Here is a 27846-nt window from a genome sequence, read left to right on the forward strand (position 1 = left end):
GCATTTTTGACTGAATCCCAGTCAAAACTCAACCATCAAAAAGAAAAAAATCAAAGGTTATGCATGTGTTCTCTGAATGTGAGTGTGTCAATTTGCACTGAACCTGCTCCACCTGCAACTGTTGTCATTGTTTTAATGCTCCATCAAAATGTACTCATGCTTACACTTCAAGCAGTGTAATTATGTAGATAAGTGAAGTCTTAAAAGGACTTATCAGTGCGGCAAACTTCTGCCCTTATATGGCATTAGCTATATGATGAGTGTTATCTCTTGGTTACTTTTCCTTTTATAGTTTTAGAAAGATGGACATAGGGAAGGGAGACGTATGCATTTGTCATTGTTAATTACATTTCTGCAAACCACCAAGAAAAAATTCATACATAACTTTTTTTAAATGCTGCTTCATTGACAGAAAGTTACTAAAGCTCGGATTTCCTTCAGTCTTCAGCAATTATTCTGTAGGATATATCACACTCACGCCATGTCCTTGGATATGTAGGGTTATTTAAATAAATTGCACTATAATGGGCTTCTTATGGGATTTAGCAAAACAGCTGTGTGACAGTACACGGAGGAAGTGTAATTATAGTTGTACACATAGGATTTGACTGAAAGATCATCTGTCCCACTAAAAACGCTGGTGATGTGGTGGAGTGTGCGGTGTGCCGTTGGTTTCAGACTGAGGTGAGGGTGTGGAGAGCAGAGGGCGTTACACCATGGACCTGTAATGAGACTTTGCTGCAATCCCCTCCAATATGGTTCCCATCAGCGAAACTTGCACTTGTGGCTGAAATTCCAGTGCTGAAGCAAATGCCTTGTCTGGATTCAATCAAATCAGCTTCTGCCGTAACGTGCGCAGAAAACTGTGAGGGCAAAGGAGGAAAAAGATCGGTGATACTCGGATGTCTTCAGGTGTTAGCTGTAGGCAGGCTGGATTTGAGTCGAAGAGGTTTCGCCTCTCATCCAAATGGCTTCTTGTGTTTCTGCTAACCCCACCCAAAAGGAAATTTAGTACATACTGAAAACACCATGTACCCCAAAAACCTCAAGACCATTTCCACTTCTTCTCCAAAGCTGTAATTAAACAGGCTCCTGCTTGGTCAACATTTTGCTCAGAACAAGCGAGAGGAAGGTGGCGCAGGAGGATGACATATTAAAGAATCAGCACTGCAGAGCGAGCTGCATGGCAGACATGTGATGTTGGAGGGCCAGCTGGCTCTGCTCAGAGACTCCATATTTGGTTCAGTGTGCTCCAAGAGGCTTCTTCTCAACTGAAGAAGCCTTTTGGATGAGAGGTGAAACATCTTCAACTTAACTTAAGCATATCCAGCTGCCTACAGCAAACCCCTGAAGACGACTATGACCAGAATGACTGGGAACCTTCCCAGACATAATAGTTGAAATAAAAAATGAAAAACTGATTTTTAAAGCAGCGAAAGCTGATAAGAGGCATTTTCCAGGCCATTTTTTTTATCAGCTATTAAGTACTGTTGGCAGAGCACTGTGGCTTCTGTCCTTATTTCAGGCTGTGCTGACATTAATGCACTATTTCAGTATTTTCTCAGCGCTAGTTCCCCATGTGCGCCATTGTCTGCGTTACTGTTGACCCCACCCAAAAAGCGGCGTCTTTTTCACCATGCACGCAAAGACATTGAGCACATACCAAAAACACCATGTCCCCCAAAACCTCAGTACAAATTCCACTTCCTCTCCAAAGCTGTAATTAAACAGGCTCCTTCTCGGTCAACATTTTGCTCTGACCAAGGGAGACGACAGTGGTGGTGGAGAAGGACATATTAATGAATCAGCACTGCATAGCACGCTGCATGGCAAACATCTGCACCCCTCCAAGGTCAGAGGGATGCTCAAAGACTCCATATTTGTTTAAGTGTGCTCTGAAGATGGGATCAAAAATGACATTATGCTCATCTATGGACACTCATGATCATTTTATAAAGCAGGTGTCCACACAGTAGGGCAAAGATGACTCATCGTTGTTGCCATGGCAGTGCAGGAGCTGATGCTCCCGCCTGGGGACCCTCACTTCCTGTCACATTAGGCTTTGCTGTGTCCAGATTTCCTGTCTGCCTGACGAGGAAAGATTAGAGCACTATGGAGTTATTTTTTTAATCAAGCAGCGCACACATCTGACCAAATTTCTTTTATTGTTCAGTGTGACACCTTAGAAGATTCCTCTCACACCTTTCTTCATGTTATCCAAGCTGTTTCGCAGCTGGAATGTTGTTCTGAGGAAGTTGCTGTTTCACTATGAGGATGATCTCGTCTTGCATGAAGGTTTTCATTGTTTCACTCGTTGTTCTAAATCTCTGGTTGGAAACGTCATGCTTGTACTGAGATTAGTGCACTGATCTTCCCTCGCATCTCATTCTTTCCACACTGTTTTGTCTTGTCTTACTTTGAGTTCACTTTCTGGTTAAGCCACTGGAGAAACACTTTAATTGTAGCAGGAATGAAGGAGCAATCTGTATTTTGCTACAGTTCAAAGTCTGTGAGGATAATACATGTATGTGCCTGTGTGTCTTAGGGCATAAATACACATAGAATCTATAGCTGCAGCTTAGTGGAAGAAGGGTGGGTCACCTCTATTAGCAAAGGCAGGGAAAGTGTGCACACTCAGCATTTTAACTAAACATGTGCGCACACACACACACACACACACACAGCTTCTCAGCAGTAGCAGTATGTGAATATAATTCACATGTTCACGTCATTTTTCATCCTTAGGTTTGACTTGTCATTCTTCCTCATTAGGACAAACCAGCAGGTGTTTAAAGCTTCACTTTAAAAACGGTTACGTGTGGAATGAAATCTCTGCACATGATTAGCAGTTCTCTCACGGAAAAAAAATCTTTTCAAGTACATTTGTGCATGATTTGAGCCAAGCTCTATGGGTTAGTGCAACAGGTGGTTTGATTTAAATTTGAGTGTGTGTGTGTGTGTGCGGCTTTTGTAGTTGTCGTATAGAATCTTTTATGTTGTCAGTTTGCTGCTACTCTCAGACTTTTTAATGCCATCTCTGAGTTGCATATGAAATCAAATAGCTCGCTGATTTCCACCTGTGTTGCTCACTTACAGCAATGACGCCCCAAATACTCACTGTTTTCTGTTTTTCTGTCTTTTATTTTTGTTTTGCAGAAGAGGTCGACTATGCTAACTTTGGCACCAACACAATAACTCGCAAGAAGAAGGCGGTGGTCGCTCTGCGCAACAACGACATCAACCGCAAGCGGCCACACATCCGCATCGGCATGCCCCAGGACTTCCGGCCCGTCTCTTCAATCATCGATGTGGACATCCTGCCTGAGTCTCACCGCCGCGTCCGACTGTATCGCCACGGCTCAGACAAACCATTGGGTTTTTACATCCGAGATGGAACCAGCGTGCGGGTGACGCCACACGGGCTGGAGAAAGTCCCCGGCATCTTCATATCCCGGCTGGTGCCTGGAGGGTTGGCGGAAAGCACTGGTCTGCTGGCAGTTAATGATGAGGTGCTGGAGGTGAATGGCATTGAAGTGACTGGAAAGTCCTTGGATCAGGTGACGGATATGATGATCGCCAACAGCCACAACCTGATCGTGACGGTCAAGCCTGTGAACCAGCGCAATAATGTGGTCCGAAGCAGCAGGATATCGGGCAGCTCAGGACAATCGTCCGATAGCGGCGGGTCGACTGGTTATCCAAGTCTGTCGGTGGCCTCCGTGGGAGTGATGTCCTCGGGAGCACATGGCTACCAAGATGATCTGGAGAGTGACGAGGACGCAGACATTGTCATCGAGAGCAGCATCAAGCGGCCGTCTCAGAGATCAAGTGCTTCCCTGGCGTCCACTGTGTCTCGCACACAACAGCAGACGCCAACAACAGTGACGGGCCTCGCAGCACCTCCCAGCCCTCCCACTCGTCCTTCGTCGGTCGTCTCCACTGCCTCCTTTCGCTCTCAGCCGAGCCTCAACGGAGGAACCCACCACATTCACCACCACCACCACCAACAACAACACAGCAGCCTCAGCTACCAGCTCCACAGAGACCTGAACCTCCAGCACAGCCTGCACCAACAGTCCCAGCACAGTCTCCACCACGTACAGCCCCCGCATCACAGTAGCAACCCAGCCCTCCGTCACAGCAATGGCAGCCTGCACAAAATCCTCAGCTCCCTGAAAACGGACCCACGGCACAGTCTCGCGCTGCCCAGGGGAGGGGTGGAGGAGGATGGCACCGTCATCACACTATAATACTCAGACCCACACACTCAGAGACTCCAACATCCCAAACTGCTCAGAGACTTAAACTGGAACACCAGGCTGGATACATATGAGCAGTGGGTTGTTGTTTTTTTTCCAGATATTAATTCAGTAACTTGTATTTGTTTTGTTTTTATAAGATCATTGATAAAAGGAAGTTTCAAGCCAGGAATCAAGGAACATGTATATATTCTGTCTCTTTAAGATTGTTTTGTCTTACATGGAAAAAAATGTGTACGTATGTATGTAATAAGCATCAGAACAAATAACAGTTTTTAGGCGAGTCCACTGTATCCGAGAGTTCTGAATGTGCCCACAGCACGGCGTCTCCTGTTAGTGACCACTTTTACAAAAACCTTTTCATTCTTATTACTGGGACCAACTTTGGGTTGCTTTTGGATGTTTTTAAAGAGTAAATTTATATTTCTTATATTCTGATACATGCTGTGTAGAGTATGAGTTTGTTTTTTTAATAGGTCTTTTATGCATTGATGCTTTTCGATCAAATTCTTGTATCTGTTCCAATAAATTATTCTCTCTGACACTTTTGCAAACTAGTAATGTTTTGTCTGGCGTCATTTTAAAGCCAGTGATCACAGATTTGCACAGTCATGTGTGGTTTAACGGTTCTGATCTCACAGTCGCTTCTTAATAATCGCAACTGTTTAAGTAGCTAAAACTATGCAAAATTGTAATGATGTAGATATTAGAGCTCAAGTCTAGAGGACTATGTGGAGTTGGATGTGTTTTTAATAGTAATTATCTATTCAGTATTTTTAACAGAAGATTGTCATTAATGCATCAAGACTTTAAATGACTTTAAATTGAATGATTAGAAACACATTGAGAGAAGAACGTTTGTGTGACTTTAATTTGTCATAAATCAAATCTTAATTCAATTCCCCACTTTCATAACTCGGTCACAGTGTGAGTGCGTTAATTTGCTGAAATGTAATTGGTTTCAAATTTTTATGGCAAAGAAACATGCAGTGGGTGCAGCTTCATTTGAAATTGATTTGCACAACTCACCATGGCTGGGTTTGAGGAGGGAAAACTATCTGGAACAGCACATACCTTAGGATTCAACACCCTCAGAACCACTTTGACTTTTCAGTCTCAACTGCTGACAGTCAGCAGAATGAATAATCACAGCAGAGCATGACATCTCACTTCTTCACCAACAGAGGCATCTGGGAACGGGGAATTGACTAACTATAAAACATCTTAATCTGTCATCTTTAATGGCAGTGCAGTCACCTCATGACTAAATAACAAAATATACTATGTTTAAGCAACAGTGTAGTTATTCAAAGGTGATGAACAGATGAGACTAATTTAGTGCGCTGTTAGTGTTGCTTATCCTCACTTTAACCTCACTCACAACATGCAAATCAGAAGCTTAATGCAACAGCAATAATCAGGTTGAGCGGTTGAGTGGGTAAGACGCAAAGGTCAAGTTTCAACACTAAGTGATTTGCTCCAGATGTCATAGAGTGAAGACAAAATGTCCGAAAGTTGTTTTTCTAATTTTCAGACCCAATCAGTCTTTACCACCCTCTGACTGTTTGATACAGACAATCCGTCTGCCCTGCATGTGCACAAGGAATGCAGCTTTGTCTCGGGTCAGACGCCCACCAGCAGCAGCAAACCCCTTTCACCTCCCCGCTAATGAATGCTGGTGTGCTGTGTTTACTCGGCATGCAGCGCTGCTCAAACATCCAGCTGGTCTGGCTCTGGTTTTGGCTTTGATTGTAGTTTGTACACTGGGAGACCCCAAACCCTGAGAGTCACACCGTTTGTCTTTACTTTCAGTGATTTAGCACTGACTATCAATCACATGGATTAAAGAGGATGCTGAATCCTGGAATCCATCTCTACATCCCCTTCTGTTGGAAAGTTTGTGCGTTCAAGGGTATAAGTTATTGTATTATTATTGTTCTTAAGTTAAATGTATCAGGCTGTCATGTAGTGACTCTGGCTGCCATCTGCTGGTCAAGATTAAAAGGACATACTGTGCAGCACAGGAAATCAACAACAGGTTTCTGAAATATTCACATTTGCATATTTCGATGAATGACAGGACAATCACATCAGTGGGAAAGCGTAAAAGTACATTTAAAAACATATTCCAAACTTGATTATATTATTAATTTGATGTCACTTAACAGCTATTTCTGAAATTCTTATCAAATACACTCAAGATATGGTTTTATATCTGATAAATATTGGTGATCCTAGTGTTTGATTTCGGTTTTATTTTTCTGAAATGGACTTATGCACTGTATTTGGGAAAGAAGAGACATATAAGTAGTATATAAGACAATAATATGGTTGGTTGTATATTCACATAAATAAATAAATAAATAAATGATTATTATAATTTTTGTTGGTGGTCGTGGTGGTGCTGGTGTTAGTAGTAGTATATTTGGTGAACTGAAAATGAGTTTAAAATAGAATATTATTGAATGATTGTGTGTGCTGCGCTGCTTTGACCCTTACGAGCCACCGTCGGCCGCACAGTCCACACGTGATCTGTGGGGTCAGTTGATCGGGCAAAACACGGCAGTAGCTCAAGCAGAGAGGAAACATGGAGCATCAGCTGGTTGATAGAGTGGGCCTCCTGTCTCCGCTGGAGGAGTCCAGTGCTGAGATCAGCAGAGACAGCGGCATCGTCTCCCAAAGTGCGAGCAGTTTGTCCATGGTGAGCGAAATCCTCAGCAGCGGCACCGTGTCGCAGAGCCCCAGCTTCGGGGCGAACGCAGCTAACCTAGTTATCTCCCAAAGCCCGAGCCTTGACGAGGCAGCAGAGCCCGGGTCGACGAGCCAACAACACTCGGAGGAGCAGGACGACGAGCTCCTGCGACACACGGCGCTCAGCTACTCGTCCTACATCAGGTCAACAGCCGGAGAAGAGGTTTGTACTGCGGACTTTTCCAACTACCGAGGCACTGTGCACACTAACTAGCTACGTTAACATTAGCCTTTTGTGACACTACACAGATTATTAAGGGTTCAAGTTGTAATTCTTAACTTAATAAATGGTTAACTTGTTAATGTGCTAATTGTTTAGTGATAAGCTGTAAGCTAAATGTGAAGAATTGGCTGTGGGTTGCCAGCTTGTGAAAAATCCTCCTCTAGCGCAGAAGTTTGTTTGCCTGTCCTCTTTCTGGGAAGGGGTTTTGGGATTTTTGGGATATTTGGGATATCCAGTTATAATCACATTTTATCACAGGATAAGAAGCACTATGTGTTACTGTTATAGTGTCATTGTTTGAAGCTATAGCCAGAGAGGTTGTAAATGAGATTTAAAAATAAAGCAGCTACAATTGAAACTAGGAATGTTTTTCAAAAATAAGTAATATTGCATATGCTTCATGATTTTGATCTGGATTTCAACCAGACTACATACTAACACATGTGGTAATATTACACAATATTTTTCAAAGCAGAGTTATTTAAATAGAATGAAAATCCCAAACTCCCAAACTCCCCTATCTCACTTCCATCTTAATTGTTTGGTGTAATTTTTTTTTTTTTTCTTAAGATTGTTGACTGACCAGCTCACTGTCACTTATGAGTTGACATTAACTGGATATGCATGACACCGGACAGTGTATTGGGAAACTGAGTGTGTTTGCTGGCTCTGTAGGAAGACAAAGCCCCCTGTGTTTTGGCCTTGTGGTCCTTGCTGAAACAATTTAAGTGCTTTTTGTCAATTCCAGTTTAAATTGTTGTGGGGAATTGAATTTGAAGTCCACTGGATGGCTCATTGCAATCGTTGTGTAGTGTGTTAGTTTGTTTCTACATGGTTTATAGATGTGTATTGTTTCAAACCTTTTCTTTCAATGATTTCTCTTTTTAGATCATGTGCCTGGAGAAGAGCCTGGAAGAAATGCTGACAAGAGTAGATGAATTTGTTGGAATGCTGGATATGGTAAGATACTGTAGGTCGGGCTGTGAAACAATATGCTTATGTGTTATTAAAAAGGTTATTATGAGTGCACCCTATCTCATACTTATTTGTCCTGTGCATCCTTTGGTGTTTTTCCCTAGATCCGTAACGATACCTCCCAGATAGTGAACGAAAACCTACCTCAAATCCAGCAGAAGTCTGATGAAATGAGACAAATATACAGGAAAATTGATAAGTTAGAGGTGAGTGTCACCATTTTCTGTACAAAATAGTTTGTTTAGAACTTTTCAAAGTCATACTGAAGGGGTTGTGAAGGTAATGTAACATGAAATGTAGGATGTGAGTGAAAGAAATTGAAGCTTTTGGCAGTGTTTATTTCAAGTCTCTTACAAGAATGGAAAGAGATTGCTTTCTTTTCTTCATAACTTTAGTAATGGAAATTATTACACTGGTCTTGGGATGCAGCATGATTTGGTTTTGAAATATTTCAGGCACACATAGAGAAATCAGTGAGCAAAACATAATAACTTATAAGCTTTTGCGATACAAACTACATAGTGATATTTGTCATCCTTCCATTTCTTGTGTTAAAGACCTAGACAGTGTTTATAACTATTTTTCTTTCTTCTGTTTACTGTACATTTTTTACTTGTGATTTTGATATTATATGAAAGCTTTAAACAGTTTGACACTGACTCTTGGTACTATAAACAAATCACTGTATGCTCTTATCTAAACTTTTGTTTTTTGACTGTTATTTCCTCATGATGGAATTTTATTGTACCCACACAATTGATGTACTCTTGCCTTTGCAGCAAAAAGACTAAGGTTCACGATAGGGATGTCCCGATCCGATATTGATATCGGATATCGCTAATTTTTTGGCTGACCTATATCCGATATCAGCCAAAAAATGAGTATCGGATTATATCGGACTGGCTCTAAAATCTCTGATATAAGCGCTCTGTTACAAGCAGTCCATTCCACTCCAGCACTTCTATCCAGCAGCGCCATTATGATCACGTGGGCTCTGTGTGTTGGATATATGTAGAGCCCACATGATCACAACAACAGCGTGTGTGCGAGCCATTTGGAACCACACTCATCCTGAGGCGAGCTGCTAAAACAACATTATTGCATAAACCAGCACCACCTGTCGACTTTCAACAGCCTCCGTTTGTAAATGATACCCCAAAAACCAGCCATTGCAAGAGCTTTCTGTGTTTTAAATGTGTCCTGAAGCTCCACACACGGAGCTAAGTACATCTGCGGGGCCGGTCCCCGGGTTCCGGGTTCCGGGTTTACCTGCGGGACGAGTCACTCACCCTGTGTGGGTTGGGCTAATCCAAAATAGTGAAAACAAGGGGGGTGTTCTCTGAAGACACACTGTTACCTGTGAAACACGGGTGCTCTGAAAACACCCCTGTTAGCACTTGGTACTTTCCTCCTGGTGAAATTAACCATAGACTGTACAAAATTAACATGGCAAAAAATCAAATATTCTTATGTTGAAGGTTAAAATGTATGTAACCTATTGGTTGATAATAAATGGGTCAGTTTTTCCTCAAACTTTTTCTTCTAACATTCCACACTACATAATAAGTAATTAAAGTATGTATGATTTGTGCTGACATCGTATCGGATTGATATCGGTACCGGTCAATACTCAAGGCTGCAATATCGGTATCGTATTGGAAGTGAAAAAGTTGTATTGGGACATTCCTAGTTCACAAACCGGTCGGAGCAAGGGCTTTTCTGCATGGAGTTTGCACGTTCTCCCCATGTGTGCGTGGGTTTTCTCTGGGTTCTCTGGTTTCTTCCCACATTCCATGCAGATTTGGAGATTAGGCAAATTGAACACAATTCACCATAGGTGTGAGTTTGATGGTTGTATGTCCAGGGTGTTCCCTGCCTTTCACCATGTCATGTCAGCTGAGATTGGCACCAGCACCCACTGCAACCCTCGTGCAGGATAAAGCAGTAGAAGATGGATGGATTTTGATTGTATCGGCTTTTTGACATGATATTCTGATGTGCCTACAGTCCTTCGTGAAGATGGTGGGCGCTAATGTCAACGCCATGGAGGAGCAAGTCATGCAGGCAGAGGGAGAACTTGGAACACTACCGAGTGCTTTCAAAAAGATCCTTCGCATCCCAGGCTTCTTGCATGTAAGAGCTCTTTCATGTACTTTTGAATTTGTAGTGTCACACTGACAGTTTGCTTTAATAGTATCAATGAATATACTTCTACTTGTGTAAGTGGTGACATAAAGTGTGTAACTGTCTTTCCTACCACTGTGCTGAACATGCCTGAGACCCCCTAATGAGTTATTAACACATTTATAATTATTCTAAGTACAGTAGTTTCTAATCCAACTACTCCAGGGTCAAGGGGGATAAAATTGTGTGTGTTTATTGACAGAAACCAGCCAGCCCGAGAAGATCAACACCACATCAGCGTCAAGATATCCCCAGTGTGTTCCGAACAGATGATTATTTCATATCACAGCCAGAGCAATGACACACCTCAACACTGGACACAAAACTTGGTTCTAACCACAGAGGCCTGTGTGGGTGAAAGTATAGAGACAACTTTTACTGCCATCCATTGCAAGAGGATCTGTTGATGCAGTGGCCTCAACAAAGCAATAGTAGCCTATCTGAACAAGTCACTGGAAGCGAGAGAGTGTGAAGACACTGCACTTTTGAGTGTTGTTTCCCTGGCAGCAACAAGCACTGAACTGAGCAAAAGTAGTTTGAAATGTGCCTCAATGGGTCTTATACCCTGTCGGTCCTTATTTCACTAATTGTGAAGAGAACAATGTGTGTTGTTAAGTGTGACAAGAGGACAGAGTCATCCCACTGTAAAGAAGGTACAATAGGAAATGCTGTTAAGATTTTAAGATATAATACATGAAGGATGAACCCAGCCTTTTTATAAATTACATTCCTATTACCAGTATTTGTAAAAAAAAAAAAATTGACATGCTCTAATGAATCAAGCCCTATTTTTTAGTAAATTATCGCTTTCCCCCAAGCAATATTTACTTTCACCTGTATTTGTCTTCCACTTAAATATATTCACCCTATTGCTAGCCTGATACTACTAACCTTTGATGACAGCTGTCCTGCTGATACAAAGCTACATTTTTAAATGGCACCTTTCCTCAAAAAAGAAAAAAGCACACTATTGATGCTGTATGTTAGATTTACAAGCCAGACCATCTGATTACTCAAAGTTTGGGCCAGTGACTCAGTTGAGATGGAGTGAGTTTTATACCAAAAACTGGAGGAAAGCTGGATCTCATCCTTCAAAGAAAACCACACCTTAGAGATGTGATGTAGCCCTTTCACTTTCAACAAATAATAATGGGCAGAGCAGTGATAAATGATTTGATTCATGATTTGCCAAAACTTTGAAATAAATGTTTCATTTTAACCTTGTGTTTGATTTATGTTTTTATTTTAATCATGTAATGTAAAGGCAACTTTGTATAGGCAATTTTGCAATCCCTGCAGACTAAATAGAAGTCACTGGTGTTCAAGGAAGACGCTGACGTTGTTTTGGCTCGGGCTTTGGGGGCTAGCTCCTGCTAGGCTAAACTCAGGGCACCACAGTATTCAAAGCACCGTGTGGCCTCATTGGTCAGTTTGCAGGTGGCGTCATGTCTACGTCTTAATTTGGAGGAAGCGGGAACTGGGTGTTCTTCCTCCAACGGGATCGACTACCATAGCCTCCACGCTGGTTATCCCCCCAGATTGTAAAAGTAAGTTAACGAAATTAAGTTGTCATTTTGGAGTACGTTGCTTTCAAAGATAAAATATTTCCTTGACACAGTAACTCGGTTATATTGAGGCGAATAAAACGAGGCGGTCCCAAAGTGAAGCCATTTTGCGTGCTCACGGATACGTAAAGAGAGCATAAAGTTAGTGTGCTAGTGAAGTTGTGTCGGCGGCGGTGTGTTTACACATGACCAGACTAGCATTGTTGCCACTTTTTGACTGATCTGGATCTCCCGTTTACATCATAATAAGTTGTCATACATCGGGTTAAGTACGGTAAACCGTGTTGATATCACGTTGCTTGGGTGGCGTGTAGCGATGGACTCAATCCTGATATATTAACATATGGATTCGTAGACTCGTATATGCGTCCATTTTGTGGATTTTATGACTAATTTTCCGTTTCTCTCACACTTTGCCGGAGACAATTACCCACAGTTCATAGCGCGTACGTGACAAACCAATCGGCAGGCAACACTGTGGCGTCACGATGTTGACGTTCCAAGACAAAATATTCACATTATTACAGGGTCATCGGATTATGTATTAATGTACTACACATTTAATAAGCAGCCATTCGTATCAAAAAAAGAATTATAGATTTGACAAATCTTTATTCAGTCTCCAAGTCAATAGAAAGGAAATACTTTGCTACGTTTTTGTGTCGTCAAGATACATAGGTTATTTCAATAATGACAACACATTTACATCTTGTCACATGTTTGAAATGGGGGAGGCAGAAGTATAAGGTTATATGTACCTACAACATTTCTATTACTGTCCCGTCACCAAATATTTACACAGTATTTTATACTTTGTTCTCAGTACAACACAAGAATATGTCTGGCTTTAAACGCTACCATTTCTGTCACCGTCCTGGATTAACCTGCTGTTCTTCATCCTGATATTTATTTAAATTTTGGATTGTGTATATTCTTTGAACTGATTAATAACTGATTAATGTTTTTACATCTGCTTTAATTCATCTGTTAGACTGTGCCATAATTTAACCCCCCGAAATTGAAACACATACTTTCTAAAGTTGCCCTAGCATTTAGTTTCACTCTTAAATTATATCCCCCTTGTCTCTCTGAAAACAATGTCTTTTATTTTAAGTAAGTTATTTCTTGCTCTGAATATTATTTGCGCAGTTTTTAACTGAATCAGATCAGAATCTGATTTTATAGCTTGTATTTTTATGAAGCGTTCATTTGTGTTTGTCTCTATAGCATGATTTATTAATCTGATGGCCCTTTTCTGCATTATATATATGTTGGTTGAATATTGCTTTTGTACACGTTTCCCCACACCCCTATACAGTAACTCAAATATGATAGTATTGAAGTAAAGAACAATATCATGTATATAGTACTTTCTGATTGAGAATATACCTTGTTTTCCCCAGGAACGGCAATAATAACCCAGTATGGAGCATAAAGTGTTGTCCCATTACTGTTTATAACATTTTGAGCTCTTGAAGCCTTTCACACACAGGCACATAGCAGCTGTAGCTTTAACCAGCAATGTTTTTTGTTTGTAGGTTTTGTTAGAGAAAGCAGTCCAGTTCATCAGGACTGCTCACTTTCCCCACAGTGTTAATATACTAAATCAAGGTCTGTGTCACACCAAATAAAATAATTTCTTAGACTTTTACCAACAACCCTAGAAAGTTTCATCAAAATCCATCCAAGTTGACGGTGTATCAGAAATTGAAATTCATACTTATTGAATTGACCTGTTTGCTTTTATTGTCTGTGTGAAAATGCCTTTGACAATGCACATTGCTATTGAGTTGTAATTTAATCCAGCCGTGCAGCTACGTATGACTAACTGTCAGAATGCTAAATTGAGAGACCTGAATTTTGAGTATTCAATAAGAGATTTATTCAATAATATAAGAGTAGCGTAAAAACTATGTTGGGCGAATAATTGAAGAAATTATTTAGGTGCTTCTTTGTCACTATGCTCTGCTGTTTGTGGATTCCAAATCCACAAAAAGAAATTCAATCAGTGTGAACTAAGACTTCAGTCGGTCTGAGCTTTTCCCCTATCATTGGTAATAATACTTGTGCTGTGTGTGTGACTGTGTATGAGTTGCTTGCCTTTCTACCTACGAGCCAATAACAAGACATGACTTTGTTCTTTCAGGTCTAAGCTTCTCCCATGGCTTGTGAGAAAGAAATGTGGCAGACCCTTGGAGAGGAATTTGTCAAGGTCTATTACAGCCAATTTGACAACACTGACCGGAAGGGCCTCGGTGAACTTTATGTACGTTTGCTTGCAACATCACCACATTCCATCCAGCTAACCCTTCACTAAAGTTGCTGGTGTTTCTCATAATTCAGGATTTTAGTTCAAATGTATGCATCTCCCTGTGTTTTTTTTTAGTCTCCTGATGCTTTTTTGACTTGGGAAGGAACAACTTATAGAGGGAAAGAAGCAATTGGAGGCAAACTAGCAGTAAGTATTATGTTTGTAGTTTTAACACTAACACTAATCCTTTTTTTTTTTTTTCACTTTCTTGAACTAATCAAGATTCCTATTTTTATTCTTTCTCCAATCCACAGAGCCTGCCTTTTCAGTTTATTAAGCACATTATCACCAAACAAGACTGTCAACCTACAATAGATAGTTGTGTCCTAATTATGGTGTTTGGACAGTTAAAGGTAAGCTTTATTTGTGTACAAATGTGTTAAATTAATCAGCTGAAGGGGAGGGTGTATTAATCATTTGTTTATCTGGCATTGCAATTTAAAATATCTAATAATCTAATGCTTCTTGCATTAAGGTCCAGAGAACACAGTAGCAGAACCAACGACGATACAGCATGTGTTTCTGCCACAGTGATACTCGGAGCAGATTCACTGCTTTCTAGTTGGCAACAACATAACAGACCAAACCACTTTGTGGTTCTGCTAATGTAGGCTTTATATTATTTATTCTGCACAAAGTCTTACAGTTTCCCCCAACCCTGTTTTCGAGACAGGATAGTGGTGAAGATATGAGTTGGCAAGGGCTAAGTATGGACGTTTGGATTCGTTATTTTATTTTTTTCTAATCCAGTTCCTCTGTGGAGGACTAATCAAACTACATCTTATCTGAGTCAATACACCTGGCATTAAAACGTGTTTCGTATTCTGCATTTACATTTTCGCTGTTACTTTCCAGTGTTATTACCTTGTTAGTGACAGTTATTAGTTAGACTGCCACAATAATTTGAACAAATCTTCTCAACTTTTAAACTACATCATAAGTAGTCAGTGTCTGAATATCATCCAAAAGTTTACACAATATGATACAAAATTCAATTACAGTTTAGTGCAATAGAAATACTGCGGAAATAAGTGTTGTTGAATGTATTATGATGACAATACATGTGTAACGACAGAGTAGAGCATTATTTCTTATAAATTGGGTTTTAATGAATAATAACAAAAATTGTATCTTTTGAAAACGGTTGTGAGCACTGAATGAAAATATAATTTTTGTACAAATAATATGATGAATAAATGGCGTTTCATGAGTGATGTCAGACTAACTTGTTCCTCTCAGTGATGGTGTTTTATTGTTAATATGGCATATAATGTAAAATTATTTTGAATAGTTTAAAATTAATTTCTGCTTCTTCTTTTTTCCCCCATCATGTGCTCACAAACAGGCAGATGATGATCCACCAATGGCCTTCCATCAAGTGTTTATGCTGAAGTGCGTGAACAATGGATGGGCCTGTACAAACGACGTGTTCCGCTTGGGGGTGCATAACATTGCAGTGTAACGTCGATATGTGGCCCTGAAACTATGCCAAGATCAAAACATAAGCAAAATTCCTCCATAATGCCGATGTGTCAGTAGATTCATGTCTAATAAAAACATTTATTAGTATTGTTAATGTTTCTCCTTCGTTTCAACTCATTCCCAGTTGTTTTTATTCTATTATTTTTCTGGACCAACCTTTTTTATTATTATTTATTTTCCATACCGTTCATAATGTGGAACACATACAGTAATAGTTACTGAAAATAAAAGAAGAGAAAGAGGGAAGAAAGATGGATTTATTTGTATACAATGTTACAAGGAAGCACTAGAGGCGCTGCTCTGTGTGCGACGGTTTAAATGGTCCGACCAGTAACAAAGCTTCAGGTACACATGAGCCGAGAGGAAAGAAACAGCTCTACGAATGACACCGACGGTGAAAAGACCTCAGCAAGTGGATGTGATGAATATTAGTCGTCAGAGTGATGACCTTAAACAAACGGTAAAACTGCTTTAATATAAATGGACATTTAATCCGATTCAAATGGTACAGCGTCAAATTAAATATACGAACAAAAATGTTAGCTTGTCTCGTCTTCAAGGGCTAACACCGGGAATGCTGTGGATAATTAAAGTTATCGAAGTCCACTGCTTTTTTTTTAGGTTCATGGTTGACGTGAAAGTCAAATTAGTTTTTGCTCATGTCAGCTAACTACGACGGTGTGCGGTATTACATAAGGTGCGCTAAAAATGAATTAAAGTGTTAAAAACTGTTGACGCGAAGAGCCGTGATTGTTTTTTTACGACGTGTACAGCATTCAAAATAAAACCTATGTTGATTATAAAGTGATAAATGTCCTTTGTTGTGGTTGTTACGTGACAATAACGCGCAAGCCCAGTGGTCAATTTGTTTTTTTAAAGGTGCAGTACGAAAAAAGGTTCAACCTTTAAAGTCATAAATCAAAAATAAACAAACGGAAAAATCCACCTATGATATTGAAAACCTCGTATATGGATATCTTGAAATGCTAAGCATATAGGAATGTTGATATATTCATTTGAATGCTACTTGTGCTGCAGTATATTCATGATATCAGATCTTATTTGACCTAGACTTAGATTAATATATACAGTTTATATATGTAATTACTTCTGGTCAAGAAGAAGAAGAAGAAAACCTGCATAATAATAATAATAGATTTTATTTGTATTGCACTTTACATTTGAAAAACAAACCTCAAAGTGCTACATTTTTAAAAACAAGATAATAAAATAAATAAAAGAAATAAATTAGCTGTATGCTTTCCTAAAAAGGTAGGTTTTTAGTTCTTTTTTAAAAGCATCCTCCGTGTGGAGCTCTGAGGTGGTCAGGAAGGGCATTCCACAGACGGGGAGCGGCAGCTTCGAAAGCTCTGTCCCCCATGGTCTTGAGCCGTGTCCTGGGTGCGAGCAGACGGTGCTGTTGGCCTGACCGGGTCCTGCATGTGGGTTTAAAACGTGTTTATGTGATTACTGGGCTCTGACTTTTATAGAATGTCTTCAAAGATGAAAATCCAGACTGCCAAAGAGGTTTAGAGACAGAGGATGAACCTTTGCTCCGAGAAAACCCCAGGAAGTTTGTCATCTTCCCCATCCAGTACCATGACATCTGGAAGATGTACAAGCAGGCACAAGCCTCCTTCTGGACAGTAGAGGAGGTGGGTATTGCTAATTTGACTTTTCACTAATGTCTTCAAGGAGAGAATGAAAACTATTAATAAAATAAAATTGTTATAATGTATCCCAGTTAATGGTCCATCAAATCCTGTCATTATTGGAAAAACCAGGGTAGTCTTGGAGACAAACCACTTCTCTCCTCATGTTGTGTCTTTCAGGTTGATCTATCCAAAGACCTGGCACATTGGGATGGTTTGAAACCCGAAGAGAAACACTTTATCTCGCATGTTCTCGCCTTCTTTGCTGCAAGTGATGGTATCGTCAATGAGAACCTGGTAAAAAATGTTCTGGATGCTGTATCTTAAGAGAGCAGAAGAGGGGATTCTTAAGCATGCCAACCACTTGTACATGGCACATGAATGTAGATGAATCAAGGTCAAAGTTATCTTCCATTATCATGTGAATATGATTGTTAGTTTCATATGCCATCAAGAAATAAAGTCAGATTTATTTAAAAATGTGCAATGTAATGATATGACATGATGATATTTGTGTATATGATATTATATTTGTGTTGTATTCAACAGGTGCAGAGGTTCAGCCAGGAGGTGCAGGTCCCAGAAGCACGCTCTTTCTACAGCTTCCAGATCCTAATAGAGACTGTTCATTCAGAGATGTACAGCATGCTCATCAACACTTACATTAGAGACCTGAAAGAGAGGTCAGTTGTTTATAGGTTTAATCGTTTCATATGAGGTGGCTCAGTGTTTCTGAGTCACTACATTTTAATTAAGAATGCAGCAACATAAGTTCCGATTTGGTAGTCCCACTTTTTATAAAGCTTGTATGAATATTATTGACAGTCTGGTACATCGTAAACATGATGCTTCTCAGCCTTGGTTAATAAAAAACGGATAAACTGTAAGACGTGCACCTGTTTATCACAGGATATGTTTACAACACTGTGGTGATTTTCCGTTGCATTCCCAGCTGCAGCATCTTTGATGTACTAACAGACATTTATTTACAGTAAGAAGCTACTTGCATTGCCAATTACAAACACATGAGTTATATATCTGCTCTACAACAAGCATCTTTTGCGTTAATTTTAACCTCTACCTTCAGAGGTTCTGCAGTATTTTATATATATTAAAAAAATCAAGTTAAAAGAATTAGTATTTTAAAAAGCTGTCATTGGCAACTGTAATAAAGTAGGTTTTGAATTAAAAATGGCAACTGTTTTTAATCAATTTTATATGTCTTAGGGACTATTTGTTTAACGCCATTCAGACCATGCCTTGTGTGAAACGAAAAGCAGACTGGGCCTTACACTGGATCAATGACAGCAAATCCACATTTGGTAAGTAAGGTATGACATTAAAATCATTGTATTAGGCATAGAATATAATGTGCATGCTATTATGGGGGTTTAATTGTCTTTTTGTCCTCAGCTGAGCGAATTGTGGCGTTTGCTGCTGTTGAGGGAATCTTCTTCTCTGGTTCATTCGCTGCCATTTATTGGCTCAAGAAGAGAGGCCTCATGCCTGGGCTCACCTATTCCAATGAGCTGATAAGCAGGGATGAGGTGAGAGGATAAAAAGATAATGAGTCTCATCTTGTCTATCTGTGTGGCCAGGTTAAAAAATAAATAAATAATGTCATAATATATGTGTGTCAGGCTACACAATTGTTTGTATACTTTCACTATGGCATTACACATGACATTTTGCAGCACGCAATACATGGAAGCCTTATTTATTCAGAATGAACACATCTTATTTTCAAATTTTTGACACAACTTTCCTGTTATGTGATGGTTGGGCTGTTGATCTTTGTTGTATTGAAAATGTGGTCACAGTTTGGAAATGTAAACAGATTCTTTGTTTTTTAAACCATGTATCCTGACGTGCGTGTTGATGTGTCTTTCAGGGTCTGCACTGTAACTTTGCTTGCCTGCTGTACAGCTACCTTGTGAAAAAGCCGTCTAACGACAGAGTGAAGGACATCATCACCAAAGCTGTTAGCATTGAGCAGGTCAGCTAACTGTAGTTGGAGGGTATATACAACCACACTGGGAATTGTATTATACTGTACAGCGTATCTATGCCTGTCTTTGCCACCCACTTAATCTTTGTGTAGAAGTTAATTCAATTGATAATTTATGATGATAAAAGTACACAACCTTCATCGGATAATGTGCAGTATAGTTAAACAAATAATTATATCCTGTTTGGCAGGAGTTTTTGACTGAGGCCATACCAGTGGATCTCATTGGAATCAACGGTAATCTGATGAAACAATACATTGAATTTGTGGCTGACCGTCTTCTTGCTGACTTGGGACTCGCTAAGGTACTTATGTTTCTGTTTTCATGAAATCAAAACCAAGAATTAACTTCTCTTTTATTTATTTTTTTATGATGTGCTATGATGTCCTATGATGTCATATTCTTTGACTAATTATCTAACCCCAATCATAAATGAACATATTCCTTTGCTAATGACTTAAACTACTTTTAACAAAATCAAGTTGTTTTGATAAATTATTTGTAATAGTGTCAAGTAACTGTGATTTCCTTGTCTCTTTCAAGGTTTACCAAGTGGAGAATCCATTCGACTTCATGGAGTCCATTTCGCTAGAAGGGAAAACCAACTTCTTTGAGAAACGAGTAGCTGAGTACCAGAGGTTTGGAGTTATGTCATCAAGCATGGCAGACTGTGAATTCACACTGGATGCAGACTTCTGAAGCTGGGACTGCCCTCTGTTACACACCTGATACCTCTGACATATTTATTTATTTGTTTTATGCACTAGCTGGCACACAACAGCTGCAACTAACTGTTCTTTTCACTGTCCATTAATCTGTTGATTATTCTGTTGTTCATTTGGTCTCTAAAATGCAGAAAGTGATTGGTGTCTTCAAAACTTAAAATGGTAACATCCAGAATTTATTTAATTTCTCTCTCACAAACCAAAAATATTCAGTTTAACATCATAGAGGAGCAAATAATCCAGAGCCAATCCCTTAAAGTGATATTAGAGAAGTTTTTATTTTATAAAACTTATTATTAGAATAGTTGTCAGTAAGGGAATTGCTGCAGCCCTAGCTGACAGCACAGAACAAGCATATATAATACAAGTCCAGATTTATTCAAATATGAGTAGAATTGACGATATGTAGCCTTTCCTACCACATTATGTTGGAAGAGGGTACCTATGTAGATTATATTTTATCAGGTCTGCAGGTCTGTGTGCTGGTTTCTGTGGTGAAAAGTTTTAACAGTTTTTGTCATTTTTAATGTACAATAACAATGTTTTTGCAAAAAAAAAAAGGTCTTTGATTTGAACGTTTTTTTTGTACATAACTTGTGTCAATATTGCCAAACATATCTATGAAAGAACAGCCATATTAAGTCATTTTTAATATTATTTTAATGTACTGATAATTCTTCAACAACCACATTAGATTAGCCACTCCTCCGTTAGCATACGGCTGCAGGAAATGATAGCTAACAGTTAGCTGGTGTTTAAGCAATTAGGAAAGATGGCAGGGGACTGGCAAAGTGTCGCGCTAGAAAAAGCCGAAATGCTCTCCGGTCGTCTGAAGGAGCTCCTGACATCGGGACAGGATTGTGTTCAGGCTCAGTTTGGGGTAGATTTGGGTTTGAAGCCCGAGCTTTACCCGACGTGGGTTATCCTGTCCTCGGCCGCGGCGGGTCTACTGCTGCTGCTAGCTCTGTCCTGGGCCGCCGTCTGTGGCGGCGTTAACGTGGGGAAAAAGCGAGGATGCCCGATGACCCAGGGCAGCGGCGAGCCCGTCAAGGCCAGTTTAGCGAAAACTGCGAAACCAGAAGAACAGAAGAAGAGAAACAGAAAGAAAACGGCTGAAAAGGCTCCACAGGCGGCGGTGACGAGCTGTCGAATTACGGTTGGTCCAAATGAAAACAAGTGCTTCTGTTCCACTTCTCTGTCTCACATTGTTAGACTAGTTCATACATTAATCCCACTGACATTTTAGCACAAAGAACCCCCAGGTTGAACGTTAGGTAGCTGGTTAACTTGTCTATCTGACAGTAAAAACTGTCATTGAGGGAAGAACGTTTACATATTAGCCTAATTGTGAACAATGAAATTACCTATACAAAAATAAGAATAGAAACAAATGTCTTGATTTGACAAGGATGCTAACTAGCTCACGTCTTATCCACTATTGTATAGTGTAGTATATTATTCTACAGTAGGCCTTCCGTGTAGTATTATATAGCATAAATATTGTATTGAAATTACATTGTATGAAATATAATATTGTTTAGAATAAACACGACTCCTTCAGCATATTATTGTTTACTACAATAAGCTTTTTACTCAACATAGTACTGTTTTGCATCGTTTAGTAGGCTTGTATGATAGCACTGTAGTAGGTATTTAGTGTAGTATATTCTAGTACATTATTTTTTTCCCTGCGTTTAGTCAGGAGCAAAGGAGATAGTGTAAGCGTTCATCTTCTTGTGAACAGCTAGCATTATTACTGCATTATCACAACCGTATCTGACTTCTTATCTTTCTCCCCCAGAAGAGTCAGTCTAATGGACAGCCATTGACTATAGTTCAAGAGGAAGCCAAAGTGACTGGGATGGTTCCCAAGGTGTCTCCACACATCAAAACTGAGAAGGTGCAACTGACAAAATTAAAGGTTTGTTAGTGGAAAGAGTGGACATGTTTTTACCTCTTTTCTGTCTTCTGCAGTAACATAAAAATGTATAGCAAAGCAGTTCTACTATTGATGAAATATTGCTTAAAATGATTGAAACATTCTTGTCAGGTTTGCTAGTATGGCATGATTGCCATTAGGTTGTGTTTTTTTGTATGTGTACCCCCAGTTAATTTCTTCTTTGTTTGTGTTCCATAGGTCCATGAGGTACAGGCTCCTGTGCAAGTGAAAAAGAGCAAGAAAAAAACCAAGGCAGATGTGAAACCAGTCAAGCTAGTGTCCACAAGTGACGCAAAGGAACCTGATGATGGTAAGATTCAATTGTTGTAGGGGAATTTGTTGGAGGGGAAAATTTCACAACTTCTCATTTTTAAACTGACTTCTTAGTCATTACATGTTTTCAGTAGTTACTTCCTTCACCACTCTGGTTTTGTTGAGTGTTTTTCTGTTGTAACCAACTCCGTATTAAATAATCAACCAAAATGCATTTTCACGACACAACCAAAATGTATGGATTTGTTGTTACCTTGCACAAGCAAAGACACCTAACCATTTGTTGTTTTTGTGTCCACCAGGTGCATGGGAGACTAAAGTTAGTAACCGTGAGAAGAAGCAGCAGCGCAGGAAGGACAAGGGCCCTGAGGACTCTGGTAGCTCAGGAGGTGTGGAGGCCCCCAAAGACCACGTGATGGCAGCTGCAGCAGCCACAGCACCTGTCAACACCAAGAAGAACAGAGGAAGCCAGGGTATTTGTTTAGAAAACAACTGAATGTGTTTAGATGTTACAAATAGAGAGTGAGTGTAATATCCAAGGCTCGAGAGGCAAAAAATGCTAGGGCCTGTCATAAAATGTCCTGAAACACCCTATTAATTGACCTCTTTTAGACAAATTATACATTTCTAACATGGACATAGCTTGTTTGAGCTTATTCATTGTGTGTGCTCAGAACAGATCAGTGCTCTCTCAATTTAAAATTTTTCTCAAGCATAATTATTTTCCACACTTTATTTCAGAATCACTACCATCGAAAACTACAGGAAAGGTGGATGGAGCCAGTGGGGCTGCTAAAGGTATTCTACTTTTTCCTCACTTCCTTCTTTATTTTCCTTATTGAAGATAGGTCAAAAGTCTTGAAGTTATTTTTAAAGAAGTAATTGTCATCAGTTGCTGGTTGACTGAAGTGCAGTCTTTTCTCTTTCCTCAGCGTCATCCAAATGGAGAGAGGAGCATTCAGTAAATGGTGTAGGATGGACCGAAATTTCTGTTAAACATCCGGGTCAGATGGCATCTATGGACAGAGCCAAGAGGAGGAGCATGGCCACAGCTCCACAGTTCAGGGGCCCAGCTGAGACACAAGGTACCACATGGGTAAACCTTTACAACATAGTAACAGCTGCAGATTTGGCAACACAGTATTTCATTCTTCTGACTTAACTTCAATTTATCAGTTTAGTTTTTTTTTAGCACCTTCAATTATTAATTAACAACAATAAACAAGAAAAGAGAAAATTAGGATTAGGAATTAGGAAATAGGATTCTTCCTGAGTGACTAATTTAAAAACCCTGTTCCATTGAGCCATCTGCTGGACTAAAGTGGTATTACTGCGTTAGCAGGCGGTGAAACCATTCAAAGTCTCAAGTTTCACCCACTTGTTTAACAGGGATATCCTCATATGCTGTACAAATGTTCAACTTTATGACATGTCATTCATTGACAGGTAAAACAGCCAAACTGAGAGGGATTTTGAATTGTGTTGAGTGTATTTTTTCCTCGTCGATGTGATGTTTCATTCATTTAATTTGTTCTATGTTCTCTGTTTCCACAGCATGGAGTGAAATCGATGGTCAGGTAAACACTGAGCGTGTGTCCTTCTCCATGCAGAGACTTAACACCTCAGGTTATTATTATTGTAATTAATCTGTAAAACCTCATTAGTATTTTATATTCTGTTTACATTTGCAGGTGGTTTCATACTTCTGCTTTTCTTTCTTCTTTCTCTCAGACCCAATATCATCTTCAATTGAGTTGCAGTGGGCGGGCAACCTAGATGTTGATGATGAATGGTCTCCCTTTAGTGAGTGCTCTTACTGACGTCTTATCAATAATATTATTTTAATAATAGAATTACAACAAAAATATAATTGTGAAATGCTTCAGATGGATCAGCAGCAGCGGACCCAACCTCTGACTGGAATGCCCCAGCAGAGCACTGGGGAAACTATGAAGAGCCTCCTCTGTTGGTGACACCTGCCCCTTTGCTGAAGGAGCAGCCTGTCCACAACAAGGTCTTGCTTTATCTTCGTCACCTCCATGTCACTTTATACCTGTATAATCCTTATAAACTTTCCTGAATCAGTACTGTCAAAGCTTGATTACATGTAAAGTAATTTTTTATTCTAAGTGTTAATCCCCAAAGCGTCCCCTCTTCTTTGCTTGATTAATCTGCCATAGCCCTTCCGCTTAGTGTAGCTTAGTTTTCAGCTGAAACTATTTGAAATTCTGTTTTTGTAATGGCAGGTATCAGAGGATGAGAAGGACGCAGAGGATTCCTCCGGAGGTGCAGCCAAATCCAAGAAGAAGAGGAGAAAGAAGAAGAAAACAGAAGAGGAAGCTGCATCTGAGGCTCAGGCAAGAAAACAGAACATCAAGTTGTGAGAACAATGCTGTGCTGTGCTGTGGACACTTACCCCTGTTTGGCTATGTCATTTTTATGCTGTAGGTGGTGAGCACAGCACCAGTGTTCACAGCGGCCAAACCTCAAGAGCCTCCTGTGAAGACTTCCAAAAAGCAGAATCCCAGCACATCCTCCTCTCAACGTAGGTTTTTCAATCTGGTTTTAGTCACAGAATGAGACATGAGGAAGTTGTGTTAAATATATATATATTTTTTTTATAATACTGTATCATAACTACTCGTAACTTTGATGTCAATTTGTATTTTGTTGGTCTCCATGCAGAGGTGTCTGGGAAGAGTGTGGAGCCTCCAAAACCTTCCCAGAAGAAAAAGATCAGGAAAGAAACATGAAGTCACACCACAGGTCCAAACTAAGCATATGCAAACAATTGTTAAATATGTCACATGCAATAATTACTTGGTACATAGTTTCTTTCTCAGCTACATTAACAAATTATCAGTTACAAAAAATAATCAAGCAGTGGATCATCACCTGCTTGGCTCAATATAGTGATAAAAATTGGTCCTGTGGACTTGAGTAATTTGCACTACTTGCTACACTGCAGTCAGAGTTGAGTGTGGACGAAAGGTGGACTTGCAGTGGAGGTACATGTTTATGATTTTTTTTTGATAATTCATAATTATTAACCCCCAAAAACATTAATGAATGTCTTAATTAATATTGTTTGTAGGACGAATTAGAACCATACATTCTTAATGTGCGTTCACACCAAATGCGATGCAAATTTTTGGTGTTTGGTTGCAGGATTATTTTCCACCACTTTCATCCCAATCTCGGCACTGATTGGCTTTCACAATTTCAGCTTGATGAAGTGAAACACCAGTGGTGTGATACGCATCACTCAGATTACATGACTATTGCACTTGGTATTTTCATGTAAAGTCAATGCACAGAATTCAGCTTTGCAATTAGTTTGAATGCACCAATACTGTAATGTAATGTTGCACTTTGTTAAGTTTGTCATGCTGCTGCCCGTCTATCGATAACTGAAATGTTTGAACACAAGGCGTATGTCAGTGCTTGTCTCAAATCAGTCTTAAATGTTTGGTTTGGAATTTTCTAAGGGTTAATTTTTATACAAAACTCACATGCTGTATATAAATTGATAGTTAGGGGGTCACTATAATCGTCCCTTCTCTTTATTCTGGCCATGAACAGTAAATGAACTATAAGGCTTCAGATAAGTTACCCTTAGCAAAGCTCAGTGACTTTCCTGCAGAGCTGTGGCACAGCAATAGTTCCTTGTTGTTGCCAAGACAAAATACAGGTAATAAATAGTGATCGGGCTATTTTTGGACTGCTGAAGCTGACGTGTTGGATTGCTGCACGGCCAGTATGAAGAGGAGTCATTTTCCCAGTGATCCCTAACATATTTACTATTTACAGATTTAATAAGACTTGAAAAACACATCCAAGCTTGGGCTTGTGATAAACTTTAGTGTAAATCCATCCGTTGAGTGTAGCTCAGTGACCGTGGGCTGCATAGTTTTTCAAAGTGTCTTTATGAAGAATGGCAGCTGTGGACATGTTAAATTCAGTCATTTACACTGGTGGGAGGTTGTACAGTGTAATTTGTCCAAGGTTTTGCCAAAATATGGTGAAATGCACCTCTTATTGGAGAGAGATATCAATACATTGACTTTCTATGTAGCCATATTCTGTTTTTTAAGCAAACTCATTCAGACCTTTTTTTAGCTAAAGTCGATGCTGAAAATGCGATGTTAACTGATAATTGATTGACATTTCAAGTAAAAGGCACTGTATCTGATATCAACCACCAGGAGGCAGTGTAATGTAAATTGAAGGACTAATAGGATTATCCCTTAAAGCAGTGGCACTATTGAGTATTGTCCCTTTTACTTTTATCATTCTGAGCTTGTCTTTCTTCATCTGACTACATGTGTGTTTTTTAAAGGACATTTTCCTCCTGGTTTTGTGCTTGAAAAGGCCATGCCATATGTACAGATAGTAAGGGCTTTTTCTAGTTATGTGTCTGCACTGTGCAAAAGGCTGCTTTGAGTTCCTTTTGATGTCAATGAATTGTTTTTTACTACCTTTTTGTCGAATGTGAAATTGGCAACTTTTTGTGGCTTGATCTACGAAAAGGGGGGACATTTCTCAATGTAATGTAATTGACAACAAAAACATACAGTAGATGCGTGATATGGAACAGCTTTAATTCCACATCAAACTTGGATTTGAACAAAACACACTTACACATTTATAAAAGGAATTTAATTCCATTGCCTTAATATGTTGATGTATAGCATTGGCATCCTTTTTTTTAATATAGTTTCAATCTAATTGCAAATTTTGATGTCAGAAATAAATTCCTCTTGCATGACTTTGATAATAGTACTTGTGTACATGAAATTAAATGAACGATCTCTTGCTTTAACTGTTAGTACTTTGTCCTGGAGTAGCCTACCAATCAGTGTAAACAGTATATTGTTATAGCTTTTTTTTAAAGGAGACAAATTGCAGGAATTCAATTTAGCAGATGTTAACAGGAGTCTGTTGTTGGTAGGTGAAAAAGCCTCAGCTTGTGCTGGTTATAACTGTAGACCTGATAGAACAAGTCCATATGTTGCTGTGGCTTCAGGCATCTTTTTTTGGTTAATTTTTTACTGATGATTAAGGTGATCAAATTAATGTATTTATATACTTGTGTCTAGAAAATGTTTTTGCTTTTTTTGTGAATGATTCTGTTTATTGAAGAGATACAGATATTTCTATGTTTGTTTGGTAAAGATGAAAATAAATCAGAAATGCTTGATTTCACTTTGTCAGGGGATTGTGTTTTTTCTGGTTCCCAGTGAAATTATTCTATTTAAAATATCATACTTTTTAAGTATTACAATTGAGAAATACATTACTTCTAGAAAGGTTGCAACATTTTACTAGGGGATTTGAAATGTAGCCTATCCAGTGGCATTTCAGAATATTAGATTTATTTTTATTATCATTATTATTATTATTATTATTATTACTAATAATAATAATGATGATGATGATATACTTCTTGTCGCCATACAACCTGTCCTGTCTAGTGTGTATCCCACCTTTCACTCTAT

General features: G+C 39.3%; 5 protein-coding genes across 7 annotated transcripts in view; all 5 read left to right on the forward strand.

Moving 5' to 3' along the window:
- The window catches only part of pard6gb (par-6 family cell polarity regulator gamma b), a 29871-nt gene extending 25070 nt beyond the window's left edge, over nt 1-4801 (forward strand). Inside the window, exon 3 of the mRNA XM_058620054.1 lies at nt 3157-4801. Within this exon, the coding sequence (XP_058476037.1) occupies nt 3157-4250 (1094 nt within the window). The 3' untranslated portion in view covers nt 4251-4801. The remainder of the gene's footprint in view (nt 1-3156) is intronic.
- Nucleotides 4802-6779: 1978 nt separating this feature from the next.
- Nucleotides 6780-11616, forward strand: bloc1s4 (biogenesis of lysosomal organelles complex-1, subunit 4, cappuccino). Of its 2 annotated transcripts, XM_058619155.1 has the most exons (5): nt 6783-7173; nt 8122-8193; nt 8313-8414; nt 10216-10341; nt 10595-11616. In XM_058619155.1, the coding sequence occupies exons 1-5, from the start codon at nt 6847-6849 to the stop codon at nt 10691-10693; spliced, it is 726 nt and encodes a 241-aa protein (XP_058475138.1). In that variant the 5' UTR covers nt 6783-6846; the 3' UTR covers nt 10694-11616. The 2 variants fall into 2 exon arrangements, with proteins under 2 accessions (XP_058475139.1, XP_058475138.1); XM_058619156.1 differs by lacking the exon at nt 8313-8414 and having other exon boundaries at nt 6780-7173.
- Nucleotides 11617-11814: 198 nt separating this feature from the next.
- Nucleotides 11815-15844, forward strand: LOC131447346 (nuclear transport factor 2-like). Its single transcript, XM_058619080.1, has 5 exons — nt 11815-11939; nt 14104-14223; nt 14344-14415; nt 14523-14621; nt 15614-15844. The coding sequence occupies exons 2-5, from the start codon at nt 14119-14121 to the stop codon at nt 15728-15730; spliced, it is 393 nt and encodes a 130-aa protein (XP_058475063.1). The 5' UTR covers nt 11815-11939; nt 14104-14118; the 3' UTR covers nt 15731-15844.
- A 137-nt stretch (nt 15845-15981) lies between these two features.
- On the forward strand, nt 15982-20671 carry rrm2b (ribonucleotide reductase M2 b). Its single transcript, XM_058619079.1, has 9 exons — nt 15982-16210; nt 17241-17405; nt 17583-17699; nt 17952-18085; nt 18630-18724; nt 18816-18949; nt 19294-19398; nt 19602-19715; nt 19955-20671. The coding sequence occupies exons 1-9, from the start codon at nt 16133-16135 to the stop codon at nt 20108-20110; spliced, it is 1098 nt and encodes a 365-aa protein (XP_058475062.1). The 5' UTR covers nt 15982-16132; the 3' UTR covers nt 20111-20671.
- Nucleotides 20672-20810: 139 nt separating this feature from the next.
- mtdha (metadherin a) lies at nt 20811-27553 on the forward strand. Of its 2 annotated transcripts, none has more exons than XM_058619077.1 (12): nt 20811-21292; nt 21938-22057; nt 22274-22385; nt 22651-22821; nt 23090-23146; nt 23281-23433; nt 23903-23974; nt 24080-24151; nt 24235-24361; nt 24591-24705; nt 24797-24893; nt 25034-27553. In XM_058619077.1, the coding sequence occupies exons 1-12, from the start codon at nt 20909-20911 to the stop codon at nt 25099-25101; spliced, it is 1548 nt and encodes a 515-aa protein (XP_058475060.1). In that variant the 5' UTR covers nt 20811-20908; the 3' UTR covers nt 25102-27553. The 2 variants fall into 2 exon arrangements, with proteins under 2 accessions (XP_058475060.1, XP_058475061.1); XM_058619078.1 differs by having other exon boundaries at nt 20812-21292; nt 24235-24362; nt 24595-24705.
- The last annotated feature ends 293 nt before the right edge of the window (nt 27554-27846 follow it).

Source organism: Solea solea, chromosome 20, assembly GCF_958295425.1.
Source record: "Solea solea chromosome 20, fSolSol10.1, whole genome shotgun sequence".
Classification (NCBI taxonomy): Eukaryota; Metazoa; Chordata; class Actinopteri; order Pleuronectiformes; family Soleidae; genus Solea; species Solea solea.

What these genes read in the sequence shown, in the direction of transcription:
- bloc1s4 (XM_058619155.1), top strand. Translation starts at nt 6,847, where the DNA reads ATGGAGCATCAGCTGGTTGATAGAGTGGGCCTCCTGTCTCCGCTGGAG. An exon ending in TTGTTGGAATGCTGGATATG is followed by an intron (nt 8,194 to 8,312) that starts GTAAGATACTGT and finishes GTTTTTCCCTAG; the next exon opens with ATCCGTAACGATACCTCCCA. An exon ending in GGAAAATTGATAAGTTAGAG is followed by an intron (nt 8,415 to 10,215) that starts GTGAGTGTCACC and finishes ATGTGCCTACAG; the next exon opens with TCCTTCGTGAAGATGGTGGG.
- LOC131447346 (XM_058619080.1), top strand. Translation starts at nt 14,119, where the DNA reads ATGGCTTGTGAGAAAGAAATGTGGCAGACCCTTGGAGAGGAATTTGTC. An exon ending in AGGGCCTCGGTGAACTTTAT is followed by an intron (nt 14,224 to 14,343) that starts GTACGTTTGCTT and finishes GTTTTTTTTTAG; the next exon opens with TCTCCTGATGCTTTTTTGAC. An exon ending in CAATTGGAGGCAAACTAGCA is followed by an intron (nt 14,416 to 14,522) that starts GTAAGTATTATG and finishes TCCAATCCACAG; the next exon opens with AGCCTGCCTTTTCAGTTTAT.
- rrm2b (XM_058619079.1), top strand. Translation starts at nt 16,133, where the DNA reads ATGACACCGACGGTGAAAAGACCTCAGCAAGTGGATGTGATGAATATT. An exon ending in GTGATGACCTTAAACAAACG is followed by an intron (nt 16,211 to 17,240) that starts GTAAAACTGCTT and finishes TGACTTTTATAG; the next exon opens with AATGTCTTCAAAGATGAAAA. An exon ending in CTGACTTGGGACTCGCTAAG is followed by an intron (nt 19,716 to 19,954) that starts GTACTTATGTTT and finishes GTCTCTTTCAAG; the next exon opens with GTTTACCAAGTGGAGAATCC.
- mtdha (XM_058619077.1), top strand. Translation starts at nt 20,909, where the DNA reads ATGGCAGGGGACTGGCAAAGTGTCGCGCTAGAAAAAGCCGAAATGCTC. An exon ending in GCAGAGACTTAACACCTCAG is followed by an intron (nt 23,975 to 24,079) that starts GTTATTATTATT and finishes TCTTTCTCTCAG; the next exon opens with ACCCAATATCATCTTCAATT. An exon ending in GAGCAGCCTGTCCACAACAA is followed by an intron (nt 24,362 to 24,590) that starts GGTCTTGCTTTA and finishes GTTTTTGTAATG; the next exon opens with GCAGGTATCAGAGGATGAGA.